General features: G+C 37.8%; 1 protein-coding gene across 1 annotated transcript in view; it reads right to left on the bottom strand.

Annotated features, from left to right (window-relative positions):
* The window catches only part of garz (Sec7 domain-containing protein garz), a 47,706-nt gene that overhangs the window by 12,167 nt on the left and 8,184 nt on the right, over positions 1-27,355 (bottom strand). Inside the window, exons 5-16 of the mRNA XM_071692809.1 lie at positions 26,621-26,759; positions 25,876-26,072; positions 23,703-23,925; positions 22,298-22,491; positions 21,314-21,472; positions 20,740-20,937; positions 19,628-19,741; positions 17,108-17,273; positions 16,094-16,346; positions 14,456-14,615; positions 10,046-11,578; positions 5,587-5,838 (exon numbers count right to left, since the gene is read on the bottom strand). Coding sequence (XP_071548910.1) covers positions 5,587-5,838; positions 10,046-11,578; positions 14,456-14,615; positions 16,094-16,346; positions 17,108-17,273; positions 19,628-19,741; positions 20,740-20,937; positions 21,314-21,472; positions 22,298-22,491; positions 23,703-23,925; positions 25,876-26,072; positions 26,621-26,759 — 3,588 coding nt within the window. The remainder of the gene's footprint in view (positions 1-5,586; positions 5,839-10,045; positions 11,579-14,455; positions 14,616-16,093; positions 16,347-17,107; positions 17,274-19,627; positions 19,742-20,739; positions 20,938-21,313; positions 21,473-22,297; positions 22,492-23,702; positions 23,926-25,875; positions 26,073-26,620; positions 26,760-27,355) is intronic.

Genomic DNA, 27,355 nt, shown 5'->3' with positions numbered 1-27,355 from the left:
TCCATATGCCCAAACCACTTCAAAACACCCTCTTCTGCTCTCTCAACCACGCTCTTTTTATTTCCACACATCTCTCTTACCCTTACGTTGCTCACTCGATCAAACCACCTCACGCCACACATTGTTCTCAAACATCTCATTTCCAGCACATCCATCCTCCTGCGCACAACTCTATCCATAGCCCACGCCTCGCAACCATACAACATTGTTGGAACCACTATTCCTTCAAACATACCCATTTTTGCTTTCCGAGATAATGTTCTCGACTTCCACACATTCTTCAAGGCCCCCAGGATTTTCGCCCCCTCCCCCACCCTATGATCCACCTCCGCTTCCATGGTTCCATCCGCTGCCAGATCCACTCCCAGATATCTAAAACACTTCACTTCCTCCAGTTTTTCTCCATTCAAACTCACCTCCCAATTGACTTGACCCTCAACCCTACTGTACCTAATAACCTTGCTCTTATTCACATTTACTCTTAACTTTCTTCTTCCACACACTTTTCCAAACTCAGTCACCAGCTTCTGCAGTTTCTGGGTTATCCAAATGAAATTAGAATAAGATATCAAAAAGAATGAATATATATATCCCTTTGAAAACAATGCTGCCCCAATGATCATTCCTCATATTTAAAATTAATAAATAAGAGGGAACTTCCCCACAGAATGTCCAACATACTTTGTGAAATAAAAGTAAAATACTTTATGAATATGCATTTTCCAAAAATATTATTATTCAATTCATTCCCCCCTCATAACAGCATAATTATGATGTCATGAGCTAAAACATGAAAATGATGTCTTAGTCTTAGTTCGAGTAATAGTACAGTAATTTCAAAACCACCAAACATTAACTGAGTTTTCTGGCTTTGTTGGTTTTGGCATTTTCGTGGTTCTCACAGGGAGCACCTCATAAAACATTAAAAGGGTTAAATACAATAAACTAGTACATAGTAAGCTAACTTTATTCCTAAACTGACCATCCAATCAATACATAATTTACAGTATCACTGATGAAGGATCTTTTGCATGTAAAAATAATGCTCCATGTGCTGAAGAATTCCACTTCACATACATGCTTCATTTTCACCCCTTTCTACAAATATAATATTCCACACACCACCTGTGAGTCACGAGGTAGGAGAGTAGGTAAATACTATAATCCTTTATTTCATGAAATCAAGCTGGTAAATATAACTTCAGGGACTCTAACACCTGACAGGCCACTGTAACTTGCAGATTTTCATTAACATTAATAACTCAGGGGTTGGCCACTATGATACCAGCTTCTTTCCTTCCACAGACAGACTCTAGAACTCCTTAGCTTATATTTTTCTGACAACTACATTTTGTCTTCCTATGGGAAGCAAGTTTTCATCACTTGATAAACATGTGACACTCTTTAACCTTTAGTCATCAGGCAGACCTTCATGTGGAAACCTGTTCCCATGACTGCTGCCTTTTTAAAAAGAGAAGAGATGTAAAATGATAATATAGGAAAAACATCTGGATATGGCAAATCAACAACTTGATTTAAAAATTCTGGACACTAATTCTGCTGAAGTCAACATAACATGCTTATATCCATACAAATTTACACTTCTTACAATGGCACTTAACCACCATTAAGATACCATATATGAAAAAAAGAGAATTTTAAATATTCTTAAAAATATACCAGTATCACTGATGTCAGAACTCATAGAGTCTTTTGTTAATATTTCTCAAATTAACTGCTGAAGGAATGTTGAACACAAACTGTCTTACTCCTTACCCTCATGGCTCTGAAATCAAAACAAATTATTGTATCAATATACAAATCTTTTTGTCTGAATTTTTTTCTTAACTTATAAACATTATTATATCTAACACAAAAATTCTTTATATTTCACTAGTTATCAAATGGCAATTCCTTACAATATTCTTCCACACCAATTTAATTTTCCTTCTCAGTTCCTACCTCACTAACACTAGGTACACGGAAAAAAATACACATCATCATTTTAGCAGCCGCTCTTTTCATTAAACTAAACCATCTCATCATGAAATTACTCTATTTCATTGCCACTCTTTTTTTCATATTCCATACCTGATTCAGATATCATATCATTTCTAATTCTGTCCACTCTTAAACCAAATCCCAATCTCACATGAAATTAGCAACAAAGCCTAAAGTCTCTATGTTATTTTGTAACCACAAATTTGTTTCACTCCAAGCATAATGGTAAACTGAACTAAACTTCTAATAAGTTCTGCCTACACTGAAAATTACATTTTCACCTTCCAAAACTTCAAATTGCCAACACCGTGTCTATCTCTCATCACTTTCTTAAATTCCCTGCATCCATTCCTCTAACTTCACTATGAACACTCCCAAGTTACCTGATATTCTAAAATCCTTCAACATTTTGACCATCATTTGCATCTCACTCTGAATATTCTGATACACTAGTCATGTAAGCATTAGGGGACTGCTTCCATTATGGGTCAAACAACCAGCAAAGATCTTCAACAACCATTCTGAAATCTCATGTGTGCATGTGGAAATTTTTAGTCACTGAAACTGTCCCACTTATTTTGAATGTAGGAAACCAGATTAAACAATGAAGGACTGACATCTACTCATACCTCTCCTAATATCTTCATTATGTCCTTCTTCCCTACAAAAGGGGGTTAGCACAATCAGGAGTATTAGAATGACAGTCCTTTCAACAGGATATTGTGAATATAATCCAAGCACACCTGACTGACCTTGGATCAAACCTCAGTTCACATGTTTATTTTTTGTACTGAACTACAGAAACTAACACAATGTGGCATTCTTGTTAAAGTCACTGTATACTATACATCAGAATGGTCAAAGTATTTCATCATATAACAATTATCTGCAGGGATAAACAGTTATCTGAAAATGTTATTAAAAAAAGCATCATTTTGTAAAATAATCTTAGATTTACTTCCTCAATCAATATACGGTGCTTATATATACTAAAACCACTACTGTGCTTGAGCATAAATGACCATCTGATTCTATAAATAATATCAAACATGATTATTTTGACTTATGAGAGTGCCTGTGTTACCAAACTCTGCCTTCATCTGGTTAAGCTGAAAGATTACCCATTCATTAGAATGAAAGGAATACAGGCCTTCTTTCTCCATAGGACCCCAACATTTCCTTGCTCCAGAGTGGAATGCAGCCTTTGAGGCTAGAGGAATCCCGTAAAGGAGTATCTGAGGTTATACAACAAAAATAATAACAACAATGATATTCCTGCCTGTCTTACATGCCTGCTATTTCCCACATGAAAAGAGGTAGAATCAAGAACACAGATGATTGAGCTTTACCAGATAGTAACTGCTTTGATCCTTTCTCTGTCTCTTCTCTAGTATAAAAATACAAAAGGGTCTTCTGGTATGAAATGCACAGAATACATGGCCAGTATTTCCTCTCCCCATCCCCAGGATATATGATGATGATGATAATAATAATAATAAAAAAAAAAAAAAAAAAAAAAAAAAAAAAAAAAAAAAAAAAATATATATATATGTGTGGTGTGAGGTGGTTTGATCGAGTAAGTAACGTAAGGGTAAGAGAGATGTGTGGAAATAAAAAGAGCGTGGTTGAGAGAGCAGAAGAGGGTGTTTTGAAATGGTTTGGGCACATGGAGAGAATGAGTGAGGAGAGATTGACCAAGAGGATATATGTGTCGGAGGTGGAGGGAACGAGGAGAAGAGGGAGACCAAATTGGAGGTGGAAAGATGGAGTGAAAAAGATTTTGTGTGATCGGGGCCTGAACATGCAGGAGGGTGAAAGGAGGGCAAGAAATAGAGTGAATTGGAGTCATGTGGTATACAGGGGTTGACGTGCTGTCAGTGGATTGAAGCAAGGCATGTGAAGCGTCTGGGGTAAACCATGGAAAGCTGTGTAGGTATGTATATTTGCATGTGTGGACGTGTGTATGTACATGTGTATGGGGGGGGCCATTTCTTTCGTCTGTTTCCTTGCGCTACCTCGCAAACGCGGGAGACAGCGACAAAGTATAAAAAAAAAAAAAAAAAAAAAAAAAAAAAAAAAAAAAAAAAAAAAAATAATAATAATAATAATAATAATAATAATAATAATAAAAAATAATAATAATAATAATAATAATAATAATAATAATAATAATAATAAAAAATGATAATAATAATAATAGTAATGCTGTTTCCTGTGGGGCGGGGTTGCACCAAAAATGGATGATGACAAGCAAGTATGAATATGTACATGTGTATATATGTATATGTCTGTGTATGTATGTGTTGATATGTATATGAATGTGTACATATGCATATACACGTGTATGGGTGTTTATGTCGCTACCTCGCTGACGCGGGAAATGGTGAATAGTATGAAAGAAAAAATATAGGTGTTTATGTATATGGAACCATGGAAGCGGAAGTGGATCATAGGGTGGGGGAGGGGGCGAAAATTCTGGGGGCCTTGAAGAATGTGTGGAAGTCGAGAACATTATCTCGGAAAGCAAAAATGGGTATGTTTGAAGGAATAGTCGTTCCAACAATGTTGTATGGTTGCGAGGCGTGGGCTATGGATAGAGTTGTGCGCAGGAGGATGGATGTGCTGGAAATGAGATGTTTGAGGACAATGTGTGGTGTGAGGTGGTTTGATCGAGTGAGTAACGTAAGGGTAAGAGAGATGTGTGGAAATAAAAAGAGCGTGGTTGAGAGAGCAGAAGAGGGTGTTTTGAAGTGGTTTGGGCACATGGAGAGGATGAGTAAGGAAAGATTGACCAAGCGGATATATGTGTCGGAGGTGGAGGGAGCAAGGAGAAGAGGGAGACCAAATTGGAGGTGGAAAGATGGAGTGAAAAAGATTTTGTGTGATAGGGGCCTGAACATGCAGGAGGGTGAAAGGAGGGCAAGGAATAGAGTGAATTGGAGCGATGTGGTATACCGGGGTTGACGTGCTGTCAGTGGATTGAATCAAGGCATGTGAAGCGTCTGGGGTAAACCATGGAAAGCTGTGTAGGTATGTATATTTGCGTGTGTGGACGTATGTATATACATGTGTATGGGGGGGGGTTGGGCCATTTCTTTTGTCTGTTTCCTTGCGCTACCTCGCAAACGCGGGAGACAGCGACAAAGTATAAAAAAAAAAAAAAAAAAAAAAATGTATATATATGTGTATATGACAGGATGGGCTGTTCTTCATCTGTTTCTTGGCACTACCTTGCTGACATGGGAAACAGCAATCAAGTATAATAATAATAATAATAATAATAATAATAATAATAATAATAATGATATGTGTACGCTGTCTTCCCACTAAATGGGAAATCAATCCCCTTAAGTCTGAATGTTTAGCTCAATAACAGGGCTGCAACATGACAAAAACAAATTCCAGGCATACCACAGCAAAACTCACCTTCCTAACCTTGCTTGACAACAAGTTAGACCTTGAGTGTCATTATCCTTGCCTGAATTCCTACCAATAAACAGCTTGTTATATGTAACACCTGAATCTATGAAACAAATACAAAATACATGTAGGGCTTAAATATTAAGAGTCTACTATTCTACGTACCACTTGTGAGCCAAGAGGTAGTAATGTAAGTGGAGGTGGATTTAACACAGAATTTGTTAACAGAAGTGGAATAGTTTGTCCTCTTTGTTGTACACATCCATCCTCCATTACACTGTCTGCTTCATTTGTGTTTACTGTAGGCTGTCCAGTAGAAGAAGGCTCCGATGAAGTAGTGGGCTCCACCAAGAAGGGCTGAGCTTCAGTGGATTGGTTGAAGAGCAGTGATGTTGGACGGTATAAGACAGAGGAATCCTGAGGTGTAAAGTTTATTTCAATCTTGTGAAAATACTGATGAGAACAGTATGTTACTCTCAAAAATCACAAACTATGACTAGATTCAAGTAGATGAAGGTGTGTTACTTACCAAAGTTATTTAGTTTGTTAATCAAAAACCAAACACAACCCAACCCCTTCTTACCTGAGAGTCTGCAATAATCCCTAGTGTAAAATGACACAGAAAAATTTGATACATTTTTTTTCTACCCTTCCTAAAAATAGTTAACTATTATTCAGAAGCTCTATGTTTCCAAACATCTTAACTGAGAATGTGCTACAGATTTTCATTTGAAATGATACACCTAGTGTATGAAACTCTTTTATACATTCAAACCAATTTACAAACAAAACTTCCATCTGACAGTCCATATTCAAAATTCAGTTTTGTGCTATACAGTAGGATAAGCCATGCAAAATCTCTGATTATGTATTTCTTGGCTTATCTAAACATGCACTTACACTCTCTCATCTGTCTTTCCTCCTGTTCTTAGGTTTCCCCTTCATCTGATGCCACTTATCACCCTCAAATATTATCTTTTTGTTCATTATTTCATATACATTCTTTCCACATACCCATGATACATCATAAAACTAACTCTTCTTATAAATTGAAATATCTGATACCCATTGAAAACATACCATTAGCAGTAAAAGTGGCCATCAGCCTCTTGGTGTACAGTTTTCTGAAGCTGGCAACCATTCTTTGTTTCACTAGCTGCGTGACAAATGCTAAGTTGCGCTGGATGAATCTAACTAATATATTACCACCCAATCCAGAGAGCCATAGCTCGGCAGATTGTCTATCAGAAGATATTTAATTAAGCCTTTACTGGCAAGAGGATAAAAATTTGTCTCATTACTGTTCTGAAGCTAATCCTCAATCAACATGGATATTATCCAAGCACTGTTTTCATTTTGAGAGTAACCAGAAAGATGAGGGTATATGACCCTATCAAAGGTCAATGATATTGTGATTTATAAGGAAATCTTGGTTTACAGTTAAATTCCTAGCTGCACATGCACAGAAGAGTAGGGAAAGCCTGTTCTCCAATATTCAACTCTCCACATAATTCAGTTTTTTCATTAAAAACAAGTCTCATTGTTACCAATATCTTCTAAAACAATCCAGTCTTGTCTGCATCAAACGTCTATGGTGGATCATAGTCATCAACTAGCTCTGCAGTCCTCAGTCCACAGAAATAGAAATATCAGTTTCCTTACTATCCAAAGAAATTAAGATTATACACAGTGTAAGCAATATACGACAAGCAAACCCACTGAAACAGTAAAACTTGTGTTCTGATCAGGATACAAATGTTGGAGCTGATCTTTCGCTCTGGTTTGTAACATTTCCATCACTTTATAGGCTGTTAATGTCATGACTGCTTATCCAAAGCATTAACACCTCTTTCAAATATCCCATACATGATAATTAAGAGATTTTTTTGCCACCAAACTTGGTATACATTTCATACATATTGACCCACATATCTTATACAAGTTTTCAAAAGCAGTGCCAATCTCCCCTAATAGCTTTTATCACAGTTCCCTTTAATCAAGCCTAAGTAATTTGCCTTTTCTCTTACTGAAAGAACCAAGATCTGTATCTTTATCTATGACGCCTCTTCCCTTCAGGAGCTCCCTCAAGGGGGGTGGCCACAGCAAAAGTGTCTCCATAACTGGTGAACTCCAATGCTGTTTGTTAGCTTTTGGCACATCACCCTTTACAGGACACTGTTAACAGGACAATTGTAGTGCAGTGTTTCACAGGCTCCTACTTCTACCTAATGTTCCAACCTATTACATCTACCTACTGCTCCCACCCAATGTTCCTACTTATGACTTCTAATTAATGCTCCTCTTTATTGTTCCTACCTAGTACTTCCATCTGTTGCTCCTACCATTTTGCCAAAAGGCAAGGCTAGTGCATAACACTCACCACAGGAAAAAGCTAGTGTTGCGAAGAATGATTTGGGTAAGTTAAGTGTTGTCAAGGTTTATGTGTGACAAGGAAAGATTGTATGTTTGTGGACAGAATGCCAAAAGTCCACGTAAGGGTGAGGCAGACAGGGAAGACAGTTACCTGGGTCAGAGGAATGCAACATAACTAATGAAGAGCTGGTTCACCTCACAGCCACCACTAACATTCCCTATACCATGGTATGTAGTACCAATAATAAACCTCCCTGGTTGGTGGCTGCCTACCAACTACAGGTAGCACTGGTGATATACCTCCCTGGTTGGTGGCTGCCTACCAACTACTACTACTACAAGCTCTCTTTCCTAAACCATGATTAAATATCATCGATACAGTTTAAAGTAAAGTGAAGCATTGAAATAAGTCTGTTATATATCAATATACATATAACAGAATAAACAAAACCATTAACATAAGATATATAAATGAGCGAGTATGTATATAATCAAAATCAAAGCATAATAACCTGAATGTAAATTGATGCTTGGTAGTCATATGTTTCTAGCATTTCCAAAAGAGAGACCAGTTTCCCGACTCCTGGTGTATATTGCATAATCAAATACTAATACTGATAATCTTTTTTCATACATATTCACCATTTCCCACATTAGCGAGGTACCATTAAGAAACATAGGGCTGAGCCTTAGAGGGAATATCCTCACTTGACCCCCTTCTCTGTTCCTTCTTTTGGACAACTAAAAATGAGAGGGGAGGATTTCCAGCTCCCTGCTCCCTACATCAGCGAGGTAGTGCAAGAAAAAACACAAAGAATGGCCCAACCACTCATAGACACACACACACACACATATATATATATAGACATAAATGCCCATACACACACATAGACATACATATACATATCAATGTATACGTACATATACATACACAGACACACATATATACATTTTTTTTTTTTTTTTTTTTTTTTATACTTTGTCGCTGTCTCCCGCGTTTGCGAGGTAGCGCAAGGAAACAGACGAAAGAAATGGCCCAACCCTCCCCATACACATGTACATACACACGTCCACACACGCAAATATACATACCTACACAGCTTTCCATGGTTTACCCCGGACGCTTCACATGCCTTGATTCAATCCACTGACAGCACGTCAACCCCTGTATACCACATCGCTCCAATTCACTCTATTCCTTGCCCTCCTTTCACCCTCCTGCATGTTCAGGCCCCGATCACACAAAATCCTTTTCACTCCATCTTTCCACCTCCAATTTGGTCTCCCTCTTCTCCTCGTTCCCTCCACCTCCGACACATATATCCTCTTGGTCAATCTTTCCTCACTCATTCTCTCCATGTGCCCAAACCATTTCAAAACACCCTCTTCTGCTCTCTCAACCACGCTCTTTTTATTTCCACACATCTCTCTTACCCTTACGTTACTTACTCGATCAAACCACCTCACACCACACATTGTCCTCAAACATCTCATTTCCAGCACATCCATCCTCCTGCGCACAACTCTATCCATAGCCCACGCCTCGCAACCATACAACATTGTTGGAACTACTATTCCTTCAAACATACCCATTTTTGCTTTCCGGGATAATGTTCTCGACTTCCACACATTTTTCAAGGCTCCCAAAATTTTCGCCCCCTCCCCCACCCTATGATCCACTTCCGCTTCCATGGTTCCATCCGCTGACAGATCCACTCCCAGATATCTAAAACACTTCACTTCCTCCAGTTTTTCTCCATTCAAACTCACCTCCCAATTGACTTGACCCTCAACCCTACTGTACCTAATAACCTTGCTCTTATTCACATTTACATATATACATATATACATATATACATATGTATATATATTCATACTTGCTGCCTTCATCCATTCCCGTCGCTACCCTGCCACACAGGAAATAGCGAGGTAGCGACAGGAAAAGACAAAAAAAGGCCACATTCGCTCACACTCAATCTCTAGCTGTCATGTGTAATGCACTGAAACCACAGCTCCCTTTCCACATCCAGGCCCCACAGACCTTTCCATGGTTTACCCCAGACACTTCACATGCCCTGGTTCAATCCACTGACAGCACATTGACCCCGGTATACCACATCGTTCCAATTCACTTGCATAGTTACCAAAAAACAGAGGGGTGAAGGAGCTGACAATTTTCTGCTTTTCAACAACATAACATGTGAACTCAGAAAAAGCAAGAGATTACAAAATCATAAAAATAAAACAGTACCTTATTAGCATAAGAAGTGGGATCATAGGCAGTAGGATGTTCAGCCGTAACTGGGTTTACTGAGGTGGCCTCTGATGTACTAACAGCCTGGGTGTCTGATTCTACATCGATCTCCGTTGAAAATGGGTTAAGGAAAGCAGGGATTGACAAAGGGAAAATAGAGCCTGACGTTGGCAATGTGGTGGTGGAAGGAGAAGTGGTGAAAATGGTGGTGGTGGTGGAAATGATGCTAACTGGAGGGACATTATTGGGTAAAGTGCCACTGGGTAGAGTGCTAGGGACATCATGGGAAGACAGTGTAGTTACAACACTATCAATGTGGGATGAGGAATAGTTTGTAGTGAGATTATACAGTGACTGATCACATGGGGGAAGTGTGGTGGCAAAAGGTACTGGAGGAGTGGTTACATCTGTATGTGGAGAGAGGCTTGCAGCAACAGGGCTGGTACCAATGGAGGGAAGGGATACAGAGGGAGGTATAGAGGATAAAAGAGTATTCGAAGGCACAAGTGTGCTGAAGGTTGTACTTGGTATCATACCAGGAACTGCATTACTAGATGTGGTATCATGTACAGGCAAAGCATACGGAAAAGTTGTATTTACTAAAGGAGGTAACTGGCTAGGGGATGTATTACTATGAGCATAGCACCAACTTATATTTTCTTCAGTTACAACTGGCGCTGCACATTGAGACGTAGTTACAGTTCCATTTGCAACATAACTAGAGGAATATAGAGTCTGTGGAGAGTTGCAAGAAGGATAGGTGTCAGTACTTTGATTCGGCACTGACACTGCAAATGATTCATCTTCAGGTAAACTAACAAAAGTTTCCACAGGACTTGTGGGTGTTGGCACTGTTACAGCATCTAAAGACTGAGAAACCAGAGCTGAAGTGAGTGATGGGTTACCATGGGAATCTGAGGGAGGCAATAATGGTATGGATGGGTCTACATGTAACTGTGGGGGAGGTGATGAAGGGTTACCTTGTGAGTGTGTGAGAAGTACTGACTGGTCAGTCTGACAGTTTGGGTCATGTGAAGCTGGATACACATGGGTGAGTGGGAAGGATGTAGGTGGTGTTGGTGGCTCTACATGTGACGCTGGGTCCACATGAGTGAGTGGGAAGGATGTAGGTGGTGTTGGTGGCTCTACTTGTGAAGATGGGTCCACATGGGTGTGTGAAAGGGATGTATATGGTGTTGGTGGCTCTACTTGGGAAACAAGGTCCACATGGGTATGTGGGAGGGATGTAGGTGGTGTTGGTGGCTCTACATGTGAAGCTGGGTCCACATGAGTGAGTGGGAAGGATGTAGGGGGTGTTGGTGGCTCTACTTGTGAAGCTGGGTCCACATGGGTATGTGGGAGGGATGTAGGCGGCGTTGGTGGCTCTACATGGAAAATGATATGGGGTAAAGGTGTTGGAGGGTCAATGTGGGAGACAGCATGTGAAAGTGATGGAGTAATGTGTGGTAAGGTTGGAGGCATGGGGCTAGCAACCAAACTTCCACTGGCCAGAGGTGTTGTAGACAGCATCTGGATTAGGGAAAAAAAATGATAACTCAATAATGAAAAAAAAATTGGATCTGTTTATATTAAATAGGCCTTTTATGAGATTAATTACAGAGTAGCACACACACATTTGCTTTAAATTTAAAAACACTCAAAAGGGTGCCATGGTTCAGGGGTAGTGCTTTAGCAAAAATATGAGATGAAAACTGAAGCTTAAAAACTGATTTATGATGAAAATCAATAAAAACTTAAGCTTTACATGGAAAACTAAGGCATGATACTTAAACTTCACAAAAATGTTTTCCTGTGTTACTAGTTTTGACCTATCTATATATTAAGTCACAAGACTGTACATCAAACAGTGGCTGAGATGAACTCAAACCTAAATATTAGTTTAGATGTGGACACACACAGGAGCTTCAATAATTCTTCTACTTTGTAGAAATGATTAAAAAAAATAAGGGAAACCATGTATGTACCATCCATGGTGAAAACATTAATAGAATTTTGTGGAAAACCATGGTTCTGAACAAAACATAATCCTAAGACAAGAGGAAGCAAATAAATGCTTTACACCAGAGGGCTATCAAGATTATCACACAATCATCAAAGGAAATGGATCATAAAATCCTGAAAGAATTTTCTGAGAAAACTGGGCTACAAAACCATGAATGCGAAAAAAATTTCCAGCTTTACCTAGACTACAGCCTTCAAAACAGTAAAGACAATACTTTTAGTGCATCTGATACAGCACATCAGTTACACAATCATATACTGGGTTCTTGTATGGAAAACTGTATAAAGATTTTGCCACACCGCCTAATGTATTCTTTTTCTTCTTCTACATTTTTAGTTTTGCTAAGCATAACTGAAGCCCAATGGAGCCCTACGGAGAAAAGCAAGCGACAGGCTGAAATCTAACAGAAGTCCATTGGAGAAGGGAGAATAAAATATAGCTTGAAATAATCTTGAAGAAACCCATACAAGTAAAACATTAAAATAACTCACAGCAGAGTATAGACTGATATAATAAAAACAGCTTTTGATGAAGGAGACTTTTCTTTCTAAGGTATAACTTGAACAAGATAGACTTCCATTATAACTTTTTCCTAACCAGACCTGCAGAGAAATTCCAAACGGAAGTAACATAAACTGAAAATTAGTTACATAATATATGATACGGTAGTATTTTAACTTATACTAACAGGTTATGACCCAAACAAAACCTTTTCACAATAAGAAATGTGATCTTGTCCTTACCCTCTCTAGTTATAGTTCTATTGTTGGGAGCCTAATTCTAACAACAAAAACTCATAGAGTTCTATGTCAAAGGAGTGTAAGTTGGCATTTGTGATGTAAATATGCTTGTCACAGACATCAGTCAGGATAGGATGGTAACCTTATCCATAGGTTCTTCAGGAACAAAATGACATCCTAAATATCAGTGGCTAGTAACACTGCTGAGAGACATAGTAATACTATTGAGACACATACTTGTGATCCTATGTTACATTAATATTCCAATGTATTGTTTTGAAGTATACAACACTTAATTTTTCCCAATCCCAAAAGCAATTTGAAATATCCAAACAAGTTAGTTACAACTCTACACATCATGCTTATACTCTTAACTAATCTGTAATTATTAATTGTATTCCCATTTACAATGAAAGATCAAATGCAAAAAGGTATTCGCACTTTATGGAAATGGATTTTTTTTAGCATTGGAGTCCCCGACTCACAACCCCAGAGGAAGGTATAGTGTACAGACACCCATTTCCCTGAATTAGACTTGCTACTCTGCCAACTTTTAAATACTACAACTTTCTGACTTCAGTTGGTAAACTCATGAAAATTTTACAAGGTACAATAGAAACTCAGAGAATGTGAACTTAGCATCTAGTGCATACAATAAATGCACAGCTTGATAAATTCAACTTAAGACAATTCTAGTATAATCAAAGAACAGTCATGGCCAGTACGATATAGACAAGAAAACATTAGGGAAGCACAAACTTGCAGCTGCTCTAAAATGTGCTGCTTCCATACGCAAGTATTAATGTAATCTAATGAGCATTAATGTGTAAAAATATGAGACTGTCTACAGTCTTCACAGATAAAGACTGATGGCTAACATATGGAGGATTCCTATAATGTAGCAATAAAGACTTGCCAAAGAATACTGACACAGAAGCTAACAAGCTTAAGATCAAAATTAACACCCGAGAAAGTAACGAATGCTGGTAGAACAAACCTTTTATTAAGCTCAATTATCTTTAGTACAAAACTGTTTCTGCACACTGCCAACAGATAACCATCTTGCTGAAATTGCTTATGTTTCTTGTCAAACATGCCTGAGGCTTGTAAATCATTACATACCTGAAGCCTGTACAACATATGGTGGGACAGCAATAATCCTGTGGGCAGACTGTATTTGCAGCTGGAGTCTGAACCCAGCTTTCGGTTATGCATCGTATATCAATGAAAGAAACAAAATTTTCTAAAACACTTCTTATGCTCACTGCAATATCAAAGGAAGGGAAAATGTTTCCCAAAAGCTACTCACCCTTCTTACCAGCTAAAACAACAGCAAAGTTAGAATTAATGTCAGTGATGTCTATGCTCCAGTGACAGATGAAGAAATGAGATCTTTTTCACTCATGATATGGCTGGGTTGATGGCACTGCTGGTGCCTGCTTAACTTACCATTGCCTGAAGGCTCAAGCATGTCTCATCCCTCTTGGAGGGAATTTACATGCAATTCCCATTCAGAAGTTTCAAGCAAGCAGTTTTCCAACTAACCCATATACCACAAATAAAAAAGTACATGAAAATCAATCACGATGAGATAATTCCAATGAAACATTAAAGATAAAAAACAGGATCAAGTTTACCGTTTACCTGAGAAGTAATAGGGGTAGTGTGAGCCATCCCAGCTGAGAGAGGGGAGGAAGTTGGGGGAGATCCTGAGGGTGTAATGGGCAACAGAGTAGGTAAAGGAGGCTGGAGAATAATCCCATTACTATAGCTTGTGGGCAGGCTTTCTTGGCTTAAGGATAACCTGTAGAAAAGCAAAGGATAAACTGTAGAAAAATGTCTTCAGAAATAACAGGCAGCAATTGTGTTTTAACAAGGTCTGACAACTACACTAAGAATCAGAGTTAAACTTATGCTGACTGAATTTTAAGTCTAAACACTTGATCTTGTGTTAAATAACCCTAAAAGTAAAAAAAAGAATGAGAAAATATTTGATCTTCCTTTCCCTGGAGCACTGTTTCCCATTTTTTGATGGTAATAAAAAGCCTGCATAATACAGCCTTACTCATGGTAATAGCTACCAATACAGTTGAACTCCTACGATCTGTACCACAAATATAAGGGTAACATCTGGTGAAGAAAGAAAGAAAATAATCCACTATTTGTACAAAACATAAAGGACAAAACATGCACATGAAAGAACAAAGTTAGCTGATAAACTATCAATATATGCCATTTATAAATCTTTCTCGGAACTTTACAAATAACCATTATTTACCAAAAGCAAAGTGGGTTAGTATAACATTCTTGGAACATTCTGGTTTTAGCACATTTCTAGGCACAACAGAGTTTGAAAAGTAAACAAAATACTGAACACAGAAATAAAAGTAAAATATTGTATTTCCAAGGAAGCTTTTTCTTCTTTTATTCATTTTCCCTAAAGCAAAACAAATAAGATACATTCATCACTGCGATATAATCTAGAAAATATGAAAACAACACTTTTAGTTTCTGTTCAATAATGTTTAAAAAACAAATTTTTCATATGTACTTTGAATTCTAAGATCCCTGAGGGTAGATACTCTTGTGAGATTATTAGGGGTTAAAAGAATGGATATATTTGTCTTAATAAAACTACTTAAAGTGCACTTTTATAAGTGTGGTATTTCTATTTCAGGGAGATGAGTGGGAAAAGCAGTCAAACACAAGTAGGAGAGGCTGACTGCATTAGAGATGGACAGATGCAGTAAGAGAACTGATTTGGACTAGGAATACCAAACATGAAGATACCAGAGGAATCATTTGGGATCAAATGAAATGAAAGCAGTGTGTGAATAATCAACTTAGTGTGCAAAGTGAAAAAGTAAGAAGCAAAACATGCAGAAGTTGTGGTAAATGGAGTTGATTCTCCATAAGCTCCTTGGCTGTATAATGGTAGCAGGTATTCATTATATATGTAAAACCACAGATAAAACTGCAGAATTAAATGCTTCTGCTAGATAAATGGGAATGCTGCTGAGGTTATCATATAAGAGAAACTGCTGCCATTAATAATGTTTAAAAGTAATATGGGTGTCCACAATCACTTAGTGAGATTTGGGATGCCAAGTACTGAATGCAAAAATCTAGCATGAACTGTTACAGATTTTCCACAAGTTGAAGTCAATCAAATATACATAGAGAGCATGTTCAATTTTTCAGATATACTAATCATGTCTCTCTGGAAGTTATACCTTTACTGCTCAAGGAAACTTTCATTTTGAGAACTGTGAAATTATTTACCTGGCAGCTTCTTGTTCTCGCAATGTAGGGGGTACAAAAGCATCCCTCTCTGCAGTAGGACTGCAAGGAGCTGTAGTGGTAGATGCCTGGTGTGTGGTTTCAAGTACACTGGAAGTAGTTGCTGTGACTGTTGACGTTGTGGCCCCACTTAAACTAATGCTTATTACTGAACCATCATCTGGGGTTGCTGGTTGAGATGATGGAGACTTAGTTGAACTCTCTGATGGTACCACTTCAATCTTGTGGATCTCCGCTATGAAAAAAAAGATGCTGTATTGTATTCCGCATGTAGTTACTACTTATGATATGTTTCCCTAAAATGAAAAAATCATTCATCTACATTTTACATGCCTTCAAGCTAAGAAAATGTTTATATCCTTGAATAAATTAAAAATCCTATGAACTACCTCTATACATCCAAGAAATCATAAGGAACACTTAAAACTTGATATCCTAAATAAGAGCACCACTTTCTAAAAATGTATAATGGCAAGGGTAACATACTTAAGGGTATTCTGCATAATAATCTGAGTATGTTATAAAGTTTCTTGCTGATTATAGAATGAGAAATGTGCTAAATAAACCTGAAAAATCTTCATGTGATCACCTCACAACTGGGGATTCAGCAAGTGTAAGATATAAATACATATATGGAGAGTGAAATATTGAGGAACAGGAATGGGTAAAGGTTGCAAGACTATACTAACTCTTACAATCTGAAACTAATCATAAAGTAGGAATGTTCTATGGGTATAGCCATTCTCACTAAACTTCAGTAACAGAAGGGTTTGTTACAAGGAAAGTAATTCTACTGATGAAGTGAAACTTTTCCCATGCAAAATCTTCTATGGCTGATTATAAACCCAAACAATTCGAGGTAATAAAGTGTTAAATAAAACAGACCTACACAAGATGACCCAGGTGTTCTTTCTATTCAACTAATACTCATCTCAAAAGTTCATAAGTTATGCCACAGTCCTTTAACATTACTATTTCCTTTTATATAGAACTTACATGGTGGGTGACTGCGGAACAAATTGTGGCGAAAATCAGGTAAAAATGCATCAATGCGATCCCAAGTGATGGTCCAAAGACGAGTAAAGCCATCAGCTGTGTGGAAGACCTGTGTTGTTTCCATCACCAGCAACATGTTCTTCAAGATTTCAGGGATGGCATCACTCTGTGTAGAGTTTTAGAGCATAAATCTTAATGAAATCATACAAATCACAGTCATTACTTAAGATATTGTATGTATTTCAGAGTTGCAGCTGGTGAATAGAGTGCATTACAAATAAATGACTTCACGATAGAAAATAATCTTACACACTTTCATAAAGGTAATAAGCTCCTGCAAAACTTTCTGGTGAAAATACTATATATAATTTTTCCTTGAATATAAATCATAAAACAACTACAATACTTGGGAATCACTAAACAAGGTTTCAAACAAGAAATGCATCAAGTTATATGTGGCTAACAAATAGCACAGTTGGCTGTATAGATAAATATCTATATGACCAAATGAATAAATGAAGCTTTTTCTTCACCCTAGCACTACCCCAAAAACACAGGAAATGGCAAACAAATATGAAAGAGAAAATAAGAAAATTGCATAGTAAGCTTTGTAACAAAAGGTACACTTTTTTGAATCATGAACTACTTTCAGGAGCAAAATCAATATTTCAGTGCTCAGCCAACAACCGTAAAAGCAATTAGCTCTGCTCACCTTGTATGCACCATACCCTAACCTCAATAAATACCTATGCTTCATACCTCAAATGTCTTGCAAACAAAATTGCTGTGGAGTATGCAGCAAGTCCAGCTCATACAAAAATCCTTACTCCTTTCGTGACTGGGAATGAAAATTTTTCCTCTGTCACAGCCAATTTTCCTCTTTAGCCTTTAGTCATATTTTTTTTTTTTTTTTTTTTTTTTTTTTTTATACTTTGTCGGTCTCCCGCGTTTGCGAGGTAGCGCAAGGAAACAGACGAAAGAAATGGCCCAACCCCCCCCATACACATGTACATACACACGTCCACACACGCAAATATACATACCTACACAGCTTTCCATGGTTTACCCCAGACGCTTCACATGCCTTGATTCAATCCACTGACAGCACGTCAACCCCTGTATACCACATCGCTCCAATTCACTCTATTCCTTGCCCTCCTTTCACCCTCCTGCATGTTCAGGCCCCGATCACACAAAATCCTTTTCACTCCATCTTTCCACCTCCAATTTGGTCTCCCTCTTCTCCCTCTTTAGTCATATGTAAACAGTTAAAGTGATGCTTCCAGACTACAATTAGTATTACCACTCAAAAGATGATAAATCCTTAGTTCATATCTTCTCAGAGAAGATCTTTTACCTAGAAGCAATAAAGTGCATCAAACTGTTGTCTAAAGAACTTAATTTAGTTATAATTTCACTCATGGCATAATCTAAAAACTATTAGCTGGGAAATTAACAACATTAGATACGCACACACACTGACATACAAAGGAACTGCACGTGCTATATCAATCAATCAATCCATTTCTCTTTCCAGTTTTTTCTACTTTTTCTAAACATACTCAAGCGGTAGCTGTACAGACCCCTCTGAAGACTCTTATCTCTATCATAAAGCTAATCCATTCCATTCACAAACATTTGCAGTCTTTGTTCTATCTTATCTTTCACTGAACATCTAGGTAATAAATGCTATCTTACTTCTCCTGTAGATTCAAATGTTTATGGATATTTTCATCAATCTCTCTTATGTTGCAAACCAAAACCTTCACTTGTGATTTTGCTTCAATGGACGAGTCTGTGTTTATGCCAACACCAATAAACCCAATGCATACCTCATCGATCTTTAATCTCCAAATTTCTTCTGTTTATCCATCAAAACAATGACTGCAGTACTTTACTTGTTTATATACTATTTTTCGGCCTACAGGTAATGATTTTACATACAGCACATCTTTAATCACTGTATCTTTCCAACTATCTTTAATTATGGTTCTATGTATGCGGAGTTAAGCAAGTGCATACAGACATGCACCTTTTGTGGGGATATACTTTGTTATGGATTCATTTTCAGCTCTTCAAAAGTAGCACATTCCATACAACCATGAGGGTATTTGTCATGAACTCCTAGGACAGAGCAAGTTTATCCCTAATACAAAGGATCCTCTAAATGATATATGTACTATCCTCATAAAAAGTTTCTTCTAAGAAGCACAGCTGCTCCATGAATGTCCTAAGTTTATGTTAACATTGGATATGAACCAAGTATTCCTTCACAGGACAGCTTGAAGGGCAGTTTGCCAGTGCAGAATCCAGAGTGAGAATTAAACTTGTGAATCATTTTTGGTGTTTCAAAATTGCCTTGGAAAAATATCCAGAGGTCAAAGTGTGGAGACTTTCAAGCTGTCAGAGATGAGCATCAATTATGTGAAAAGTGATGCAGTGTACACCATTTGGGTTATTATGCTATACTCTACTTAACTAACCATGCTGGAATCATGCACTTACTGTGACCTCGCTCACCAAATGGTCAGATCTGTGGGTGTTGAGATATTTATCCATAAAATCTAAGATGGTGAGCCACAGAGCAGTGAAGGTCGGGAGTGTCAACAGGGGAGTTAGATGGCGTAGGTAAACCTATGGATTATGGAGAAATTCTTTGAAATGTTGCAAACAATGTAATACACTGAAATAAAATTTACTTACAGATTCAAAATCTGGTAAAGTTAGTTTTCTATATCCACCATCCAATATCAAATTATTTCTAATCTTAACTAACAGATGTGAAATTACCAAATGAATGGTTATGAACAGTGTGTATGGCAGCATAGATAGGTAGAACAGTACCTGATGAGTGGATAATTCCATTGTATGGAAGTACAAAAAATGAAAAGAAATGCAAAGCTTAAGGGAAAAAATTATTTCAACACAGAGGGAATGATGCATGGTATGACTTTATGATCATTCTCAGCAAACATATTCAGGTTTAACAGCAATCCTTCCAAAATGTCACATACATAGATTAGAGATAAAGTGGCCTATACTTGTACCTAATCTAAAAGGACTTCCATTGTTACTTTTGCCTAATTCTAAAAGATACCCCTGAACCATTTATTTTTAACTCATTCAATCCCATTACTTAACTTTCAATCCACCTAAAAAGATTTTTTCTCATCAGCACCCTAGAATTCTAATTTCTGTATCAGTCTGTTGCATGGTACCAATAACGGTCTTATTACACTCCAAAAATAAACAATCAAGCCATCAGTCTCCAGTTCCAGAATTCACTTACTCTTACAAAAGTCCAGACATTTGTTTGTTACAAATGACTTTATACCTCTTGGTCCAAGTTACTTCTCATTCATACAGTTACCCTCATTCAGAGAATTTATCTGTTTCCTGGTTTCATTTTCCAGTAGCCTGCACACTAAGCTTTAGTGACACATCTTCAAAGTTCAAGGCATCCTTCCTATTACATTTCTAAAAGATGCATAATGTTTATCCTCATCTACTCTAATAGTGCAGAAACCTTTTCATGCAGTATTTCAAAAATTCATTGTGGCACACTTCTGATTTCAACACTCTCTAAATACAAATAATGCAAGAAATACTTTGTGTGTGTTATGGACAATTACCTTTTGTACAAGTGTAGCTGCTCGCACCCGAGTTTCCTCCAATGATGATGGACTGGAACCTGGCAATGGCTGTAACAGTTTTGTTAACAGTGGGAACAGAACTTTATTAAAGCATGATTCCCATTCCATAGCACTAAGAGCCTGTAAATCATGATTCAACAGAGCACGCTGCAAGTAAGTCATAGCCATGTTGCGGATCTGAAGGATGAGAAAATCATGATTAATATGCAAGTACTGGTGTTAATGGTCACTTTTCAGAATTATCACCAACAACATGGAAAGAAAAATTAATCTCTCATGATGATTTTTCATGCATAAAGAAATATACTTTATTCAAATCAATTAGATTTTTGTGTGAACAATAATGGACACATGAGTATTCTTATGGCCCATATTCTTCTTTATCTATCTACCCATACCTCTGATTCTAATGGGAACTCCCTCCCATATTTTCAAAAGATTTTCACAGCATGATAAATTGTTATCATCTAATTATAACAATTACTCTGTTAAAACTATTTCACATGTGTCACTCCCATCACAAATGTTTAATACAAAAAAGATGAAAACTTACAGTAGTACGAGAATCACAACAGTAGCGAGCAATCCCCTGGAGAAGAGGACAAAGTGCTTGAGGCCATAAAGATGGTGATGGACTTTGTGATGTTGGTTGATCCCCCAATCCAACAATCTGGCTGGATGCTGTGTGCAGGGTGTCCATCAGATCTAGAAGCTGTAATGACAATATGAACAACAGTTTATTTTTCCAAGATTGTACTCATGTAACAAGAGGTCGTCTATCACCAACCTTAATGAGGGCCCTAAAGCGAAAACTGTCAATTTATAGTACTATATAACAATATTAAACCACAAGTAAGGATACACATTTACAGAAACACATCACTTGTACCTCCTTCCTTACCCCTCAGAAGCCTAACCCAAAAATTCTTGTATAAAAAATCTATCATGACCACTTCCACTGTCTTAGCCAATGTGACCACTTGAAATGTCCTAGACACCATACTTTTCCCAGACCTATCTCCCTCCCTGAGTTGGTTTGATGAGTTACATTCTGACTGTCCATCTCAGGTCAAGAAATCTTACTTCAAGCCCATTTTCCTTGTAATGCTTTTATATTAGTTTCTTGTACTTTCTACAAATGGGCTGCAACTGCCAACTTTGAAGAATTTTTGATCTTGTGTAGGAAGAGCTAAGTCTCAAAACAGATCTAGGCATATCATGGAGCATTCTGCTAGGCAGCTCTCAGGATAATTTAGGGTAGTTATGGCTTAAGAAGCTTTGGCAATATATCTAAGGGAGTTACAATTAGAATGACACTTTTAACTCTGATGACAAATATGTTCCTGACACCCTCAATGACAGACTCTTCTCCTAAAAATATGAAAATGAAACCAGAAAATGAATCTAAGGAGTCATTACTTCAGTATCATACGTCAGAATGAAAAAATATGACTCATTAGGCAAAACTAAAACATTGGATGAGAATTGGTTTTAACAATTATAAAATGTTTGACAGCATTCGGCCAATTAAACCTACTTTCTCTGACACTTGTTGATATGTCATAGGTACATCATCAGAATCAGATTCATCAGCATCATAAGCATTCTGTCCACTACTTGGGGATTTAGGCCTTCGTGAGCTTGCTTTATCTTCTTTTCGTCTTCCACCTGCCTTTCTACGAACTGGTGACCGACCACTATCCTTATTGGAGACTCGTTTTTCTGTTTTACCTGTAAATATGAAGAAAAATTGGAGGAAATAAAGCGTTTTAGATATCTGGAAGTGGACTTAGCAGCGAATGGAACCATGGATGTATCAGTGAGTCACAGGGTGGGGGAGAGGGCAAAGGTTCTGGGAGCAATGAAGAATGTGTGGAAGGAGAAAGCATTATCTTGGAGAGCAAAAATGGATATGTTTGAAGGAATAGTAGTTCCAACAATGTTATACAGTTGTGACGCATGGACTATATATAGAGTTGTACGGAGGGTGGATGTGTTGGAAATGAAATAGTTGAGGACAATATGTGGTGTGAGGCAATTTGATTGAGTAAGCAATGTAAGGGTAAGAGTGATGTGTGGAAATAAAAGGAGTATGGTTGAGAGAGCAGAAGGTGTGCTGAAATGGTTTATACATATGGCAAGAATGAATGAGGACAGATTGACAAAGAGGATATATGTGTCAGAGGTGTAGGGAACAAGGAGAAGTGGGAGACTAAATTGAAGGTAGAAGGATGGAGTGAAAAATATTTTGAGAAATCGGGGCCTGAACATACAGAAGGGTAAAAGGCATGCAAGGAATAGAGTGAATTGGAATGATGTGGTATCCTGAGGTTGATGTGCTGTCAATGGACCAAACCAGGGCATGAGAAGCATCTAGGGTAAACCATGGAAAGGTCTGTGGGGCCTGGATGTAGATAGGGAGCTGTGGTTTTGGTGCATTACACATGACCGCTAGAGACTGAGTGTGAATGAATGTGGCCTTTTTTTCTGTTTTCCTGGCACTATGTTGCTGAGGAAGGGGAAGACAATGCTGTTTTCCTGTGGGGTGGGGTGGCGACAGGAATGGATGAAGGCAAGTAAGTATGAATATGTACATGTGTGTGTAATGTCTGCATATTTGTATGTATATGTTGATATGTATACGTATGTATATGTGCATATGTGGGTGTTTATGTATATATATATATGTGTGTGTATGTAAGGGGATGGGCCATTCTTTGTCTGTTTACTGGCACTACCTCGCTGACACAGGAAACAGCGATCATGTATAATAATAATAACTTTTTGATACATGGCAAACCTGGACAGCTGATTGCCATAACTGTGGCAAGCACCAAATTCTGCTGGACAAGCTTGCATTAGACTCTATCAAGCAATTATACAGAGCTACAACTACAAACTAAAACCTAAGATTGCACCCCACTAAAAAAAACATAATTTACCTCCATTAAGTGTGGCCTCTACAAAGGTTCGACAAGCTTGCACAGCAGATGGCAAACTGGCATGAGTGATACGCCTATCTCGTACAAGAAATGCCACAGTATCAACTGCCTGCACAAGAGCTTCAGGACGGTGCTCTTCTAGCTCCCTCTGGTGCACTATGTCCCATTCATTTACTGAAACGGCTCGCACAGCTACTGGTTCAATTTCACCTTCACGACCAACCTGCAAAAATAATATAACATTATCACATAAATATTGCCAATCAATAAGGTTATTCAGTGTTTGTATGGCCCAAGGTGAGGTGCCTGAAGGACTGGCAGAATGCCCTTATCTAAAAGCAAAGGGAACAAAAGTGAATACTCTAATTACAGAGATATAAATCTGTCGAGTATATCTGGTAAGGTATAAGGGAAAGTAGTGACTGACAGGGTAGTAGCTTACACAGAAAATCTGACTGGAAAGGAGCAGTGTGGCTTCATGAGAGGTACAGGATGTGTGAACCAGGTGTCTATCTATCTATATCTCTGATGGCTGCTCCCTCTGGGAATTCCCTTGAGAGGGTGGTCACAGCAAAAGAGTTTCCATAACTGATGAACTTCATATCTGCTTCTTAGATTTTAGTGCCTCAATCTCAACACACTACTGGTAGAGGGCAACTCTTGTGCAGTGTTTTCAGAGGTTTCTACCTAATGTTTCTACCGACTACTTCTACTTAATGTTCATACCTACTACTTCTACCTAATGCTCCTCCCTACTAATTCTACCAAATGTTTCTATCTAATACTCATGCCTTAAGTTCCAACCTACCATTTATATATTTTGCTCCAATCATTCTGCCAAAAAGTAGGGCTAGTAAACAGGCTAGCATACAGGGTGGAATGAGAGGTGAATATGTTGGTGTTCTGCAAATGATGTAACTCTGGTGAGATGAGGTGGATTGACAGTAAAATTTGACTAAATATCACCTGAGATTTCCATCAAATGACATATTCTAAGCATCTTTGTAACTGCACAGCTGGTTGTTTTATACACAACTTCTTGCATAGGATATAGTCCATACATATCTTTACAAATTTCTGCACAGCAATACTGATTTCACACATGAATTATACCATTCAGTTTTTCATCTTACTCTCAGTCATCATCGAAATCCATATCCTTATTACAGTACTAAAATGCAAATGGGATATTCTGACAAATCTTTTTATATCCTTAACTTCATTTCTTAATACAATTGTTCAGAGGGTAAAGCATGGTTATAGTAAACTCCTTTCACAGACACATGCACTAATGTATATATCATTCATTATTATGTAACCCACACGACCCCTTCTCATGGGGTTCCTACAGATCCAAGGCTGTGCTACAATCAGTAGTAGGGAAAGGGTGAACTCCTCTGGAGTGAAAGTTCCATGACAAGACTGTACTTCAATTATACAACCTCTAGGTGAAGTCGGCTAATGCCATGGGAAACAATGTATTTCCCAAGTTACATGGAACAGGTACTTAGTGACAGCTGGGCAAACTAGGGGGTGGACCTTCTGAGGAGTGCATAAACAACACTAACCTCGACCTTACACTTACATTCCATCACCTTAACCTATTAGCTACCTCTCCATATCCACATCTGCTGCATTTTCATATCACCCTAATAGTCTGTCTTTTACCTGGAAGGTAGTTTTCTTCATATGTCTTGAAAGATCTTCACAGTTCCTCTCTCTCTATCCATTTTCCAAACTACTCACTCAACTCTTGCATTCTAAACAAGTTGTTCTAATAATGCAGATCTGTACTTTACTACCCTGTAATGGCAAAAGTTGCACAGCTCCTGAAATACATTTGCAACACCTGACTGATCACAATTCATCTTCTTTACTCTTTTTAATGTCCTTTTTGTTGCCTGATGTGCAGTCTTCTCTAACACCAACACTAAATTCACCAAACCCCTGGCAGAGGTGATTGTGCTTCTTCATGTGAATAAAGTCCAAAATCCTTCTAAGCATTCATCCATACTAGCAAGATTTACTGGATCCATCAACTAATAATAAACATACCATTTCCTCTATAATAAGAAAGTAATGCATCAACTCATCCTCATGGCACATTTCACATTCACACTCAACACTGTCACTTTATCCTTCCATAAATCTTCCTTTAATAAATCATACTCACCAATATCCAGCCACCAGTGTTGTGAAGAGGATCAGGGCTGGCAGCTCGTGACTGCTGTGTGGGTTTGGTGTTATCTGCTTGGTCAGGTATCACTACTGGACTTGATGGAAGATCTGCAGAATCACCAGCTCCTCCTACTGTGCAGTGTCCATAATCAATAGCTGAGGTACTACCTATGTCACTGTCTGATATGGAACCTGAAAAAATCAAATCAACTTGAGTATCATCTACTAAATGCTCAATCACAATATTCACTAAATGGCTGTGTAATTAGAAACTGTATACTGTTCCCTAATGAATGGCTTCACTATGCATCACTCTTTCTTTAGGTATTACATGATCTTATTTCCTTTTATCTTTGTTACATTTGTTCTTATGATCAATCTTTTATCAATCTCTCCATATGACTATAACTTTCAGGCCAGAATGCCACAAAATACAAGCCATACTGACAGGGAGACATGCGGACAGTTCTCAAGATCAGTGACAAAAAATTCTGCAGACAAAGGAGAAGGCAGCAACATCACAATGGACAGACTGAAAGGAAAATTAACAAAACTGAAGACTGTCCTCTTGTACATTTTCTTAACTCCAGGTTCTCATCAACAGAGTGAAATAAATGACATATAAAAAAGTAGTGAAATCTAGCTCTAACACATATTCAAACAAGATCTGCTAATTTATCATCAAAATTACTATAATTGCTAGCTTAGCAAACAAAACTAGGTACCTTTACAACTCTCACCCGTGTCACTTATGGCATCAGCTTGTTCTAAGTTAACCATACGGGGAGGTTTGGCCCCTGCTCCAGTGCATTCCAGCAAATTAAATAAAACTGCCCAATCACTAGGGTCTTGGATATGGTCTGTGTTCACACTTAATACCTGAAAAAGACAATTCATTTGGTGGATATCTCACCAACTCCAACTAACTATAATGATATCAGTAGTTCTTCTAATGCTACTCTAAAGGATATGTTGTTCAAATTGAACATCTGAGGAGACAGTTTATTTGATGGATATCTATACAACTTCCACTAAATATAATGATATCAATAGCTCTTTTAATGCTACTCTTTACAGGATATGCTCCAGATAAGATAATGTAAAAAACAGGCAATTGTTTATTCTCATGAGAATGTTCTCAAAACTAAAAAACAGTGAGTAAATTTCCCCACTGCAAATTGTTTTTTCATCACTTAAATTTTTGTGCACTGACAAAGTCGAAATACATTTACTTTACTCCTGTCCAGGCAGGTTATTCCGAGCCAACAAATGCAGTGAATTCACGAAAATTAAGCATACATCAAAACATAATTCATCACACTCACAATCCAGCCAATCAAAAACAGACACCCACAAATCTACCACACCTCTCATTCTTCATGAATACAAACAAAACAACTAGCCAATCTTACACCCAAGTATAAGGAAGGGAAGCAAACCAGTTTCCCTAACTCATACATTATCACAACACTCTG

The sequence above is a fragment of the Panulirus ornatus genome, chromosome 55, assembly GCF_036320965.1.
Source record: "Panulirus ornatus isolate Po-2019 chromosome 55, ASM3632096v1, whole genome shotgun sequence".
In the NCBI taxonomy this organism is placed as follows: domain Eukaryota; kingdom Metazoa; phylum Arthropoda; class Malacostraca; order Decapoda; family Palinuridae; genus Panulirus; species Panulirus ornatus.
This window is presented reverse-complemented; position numbering and strand designations above follow the sequence as displayed.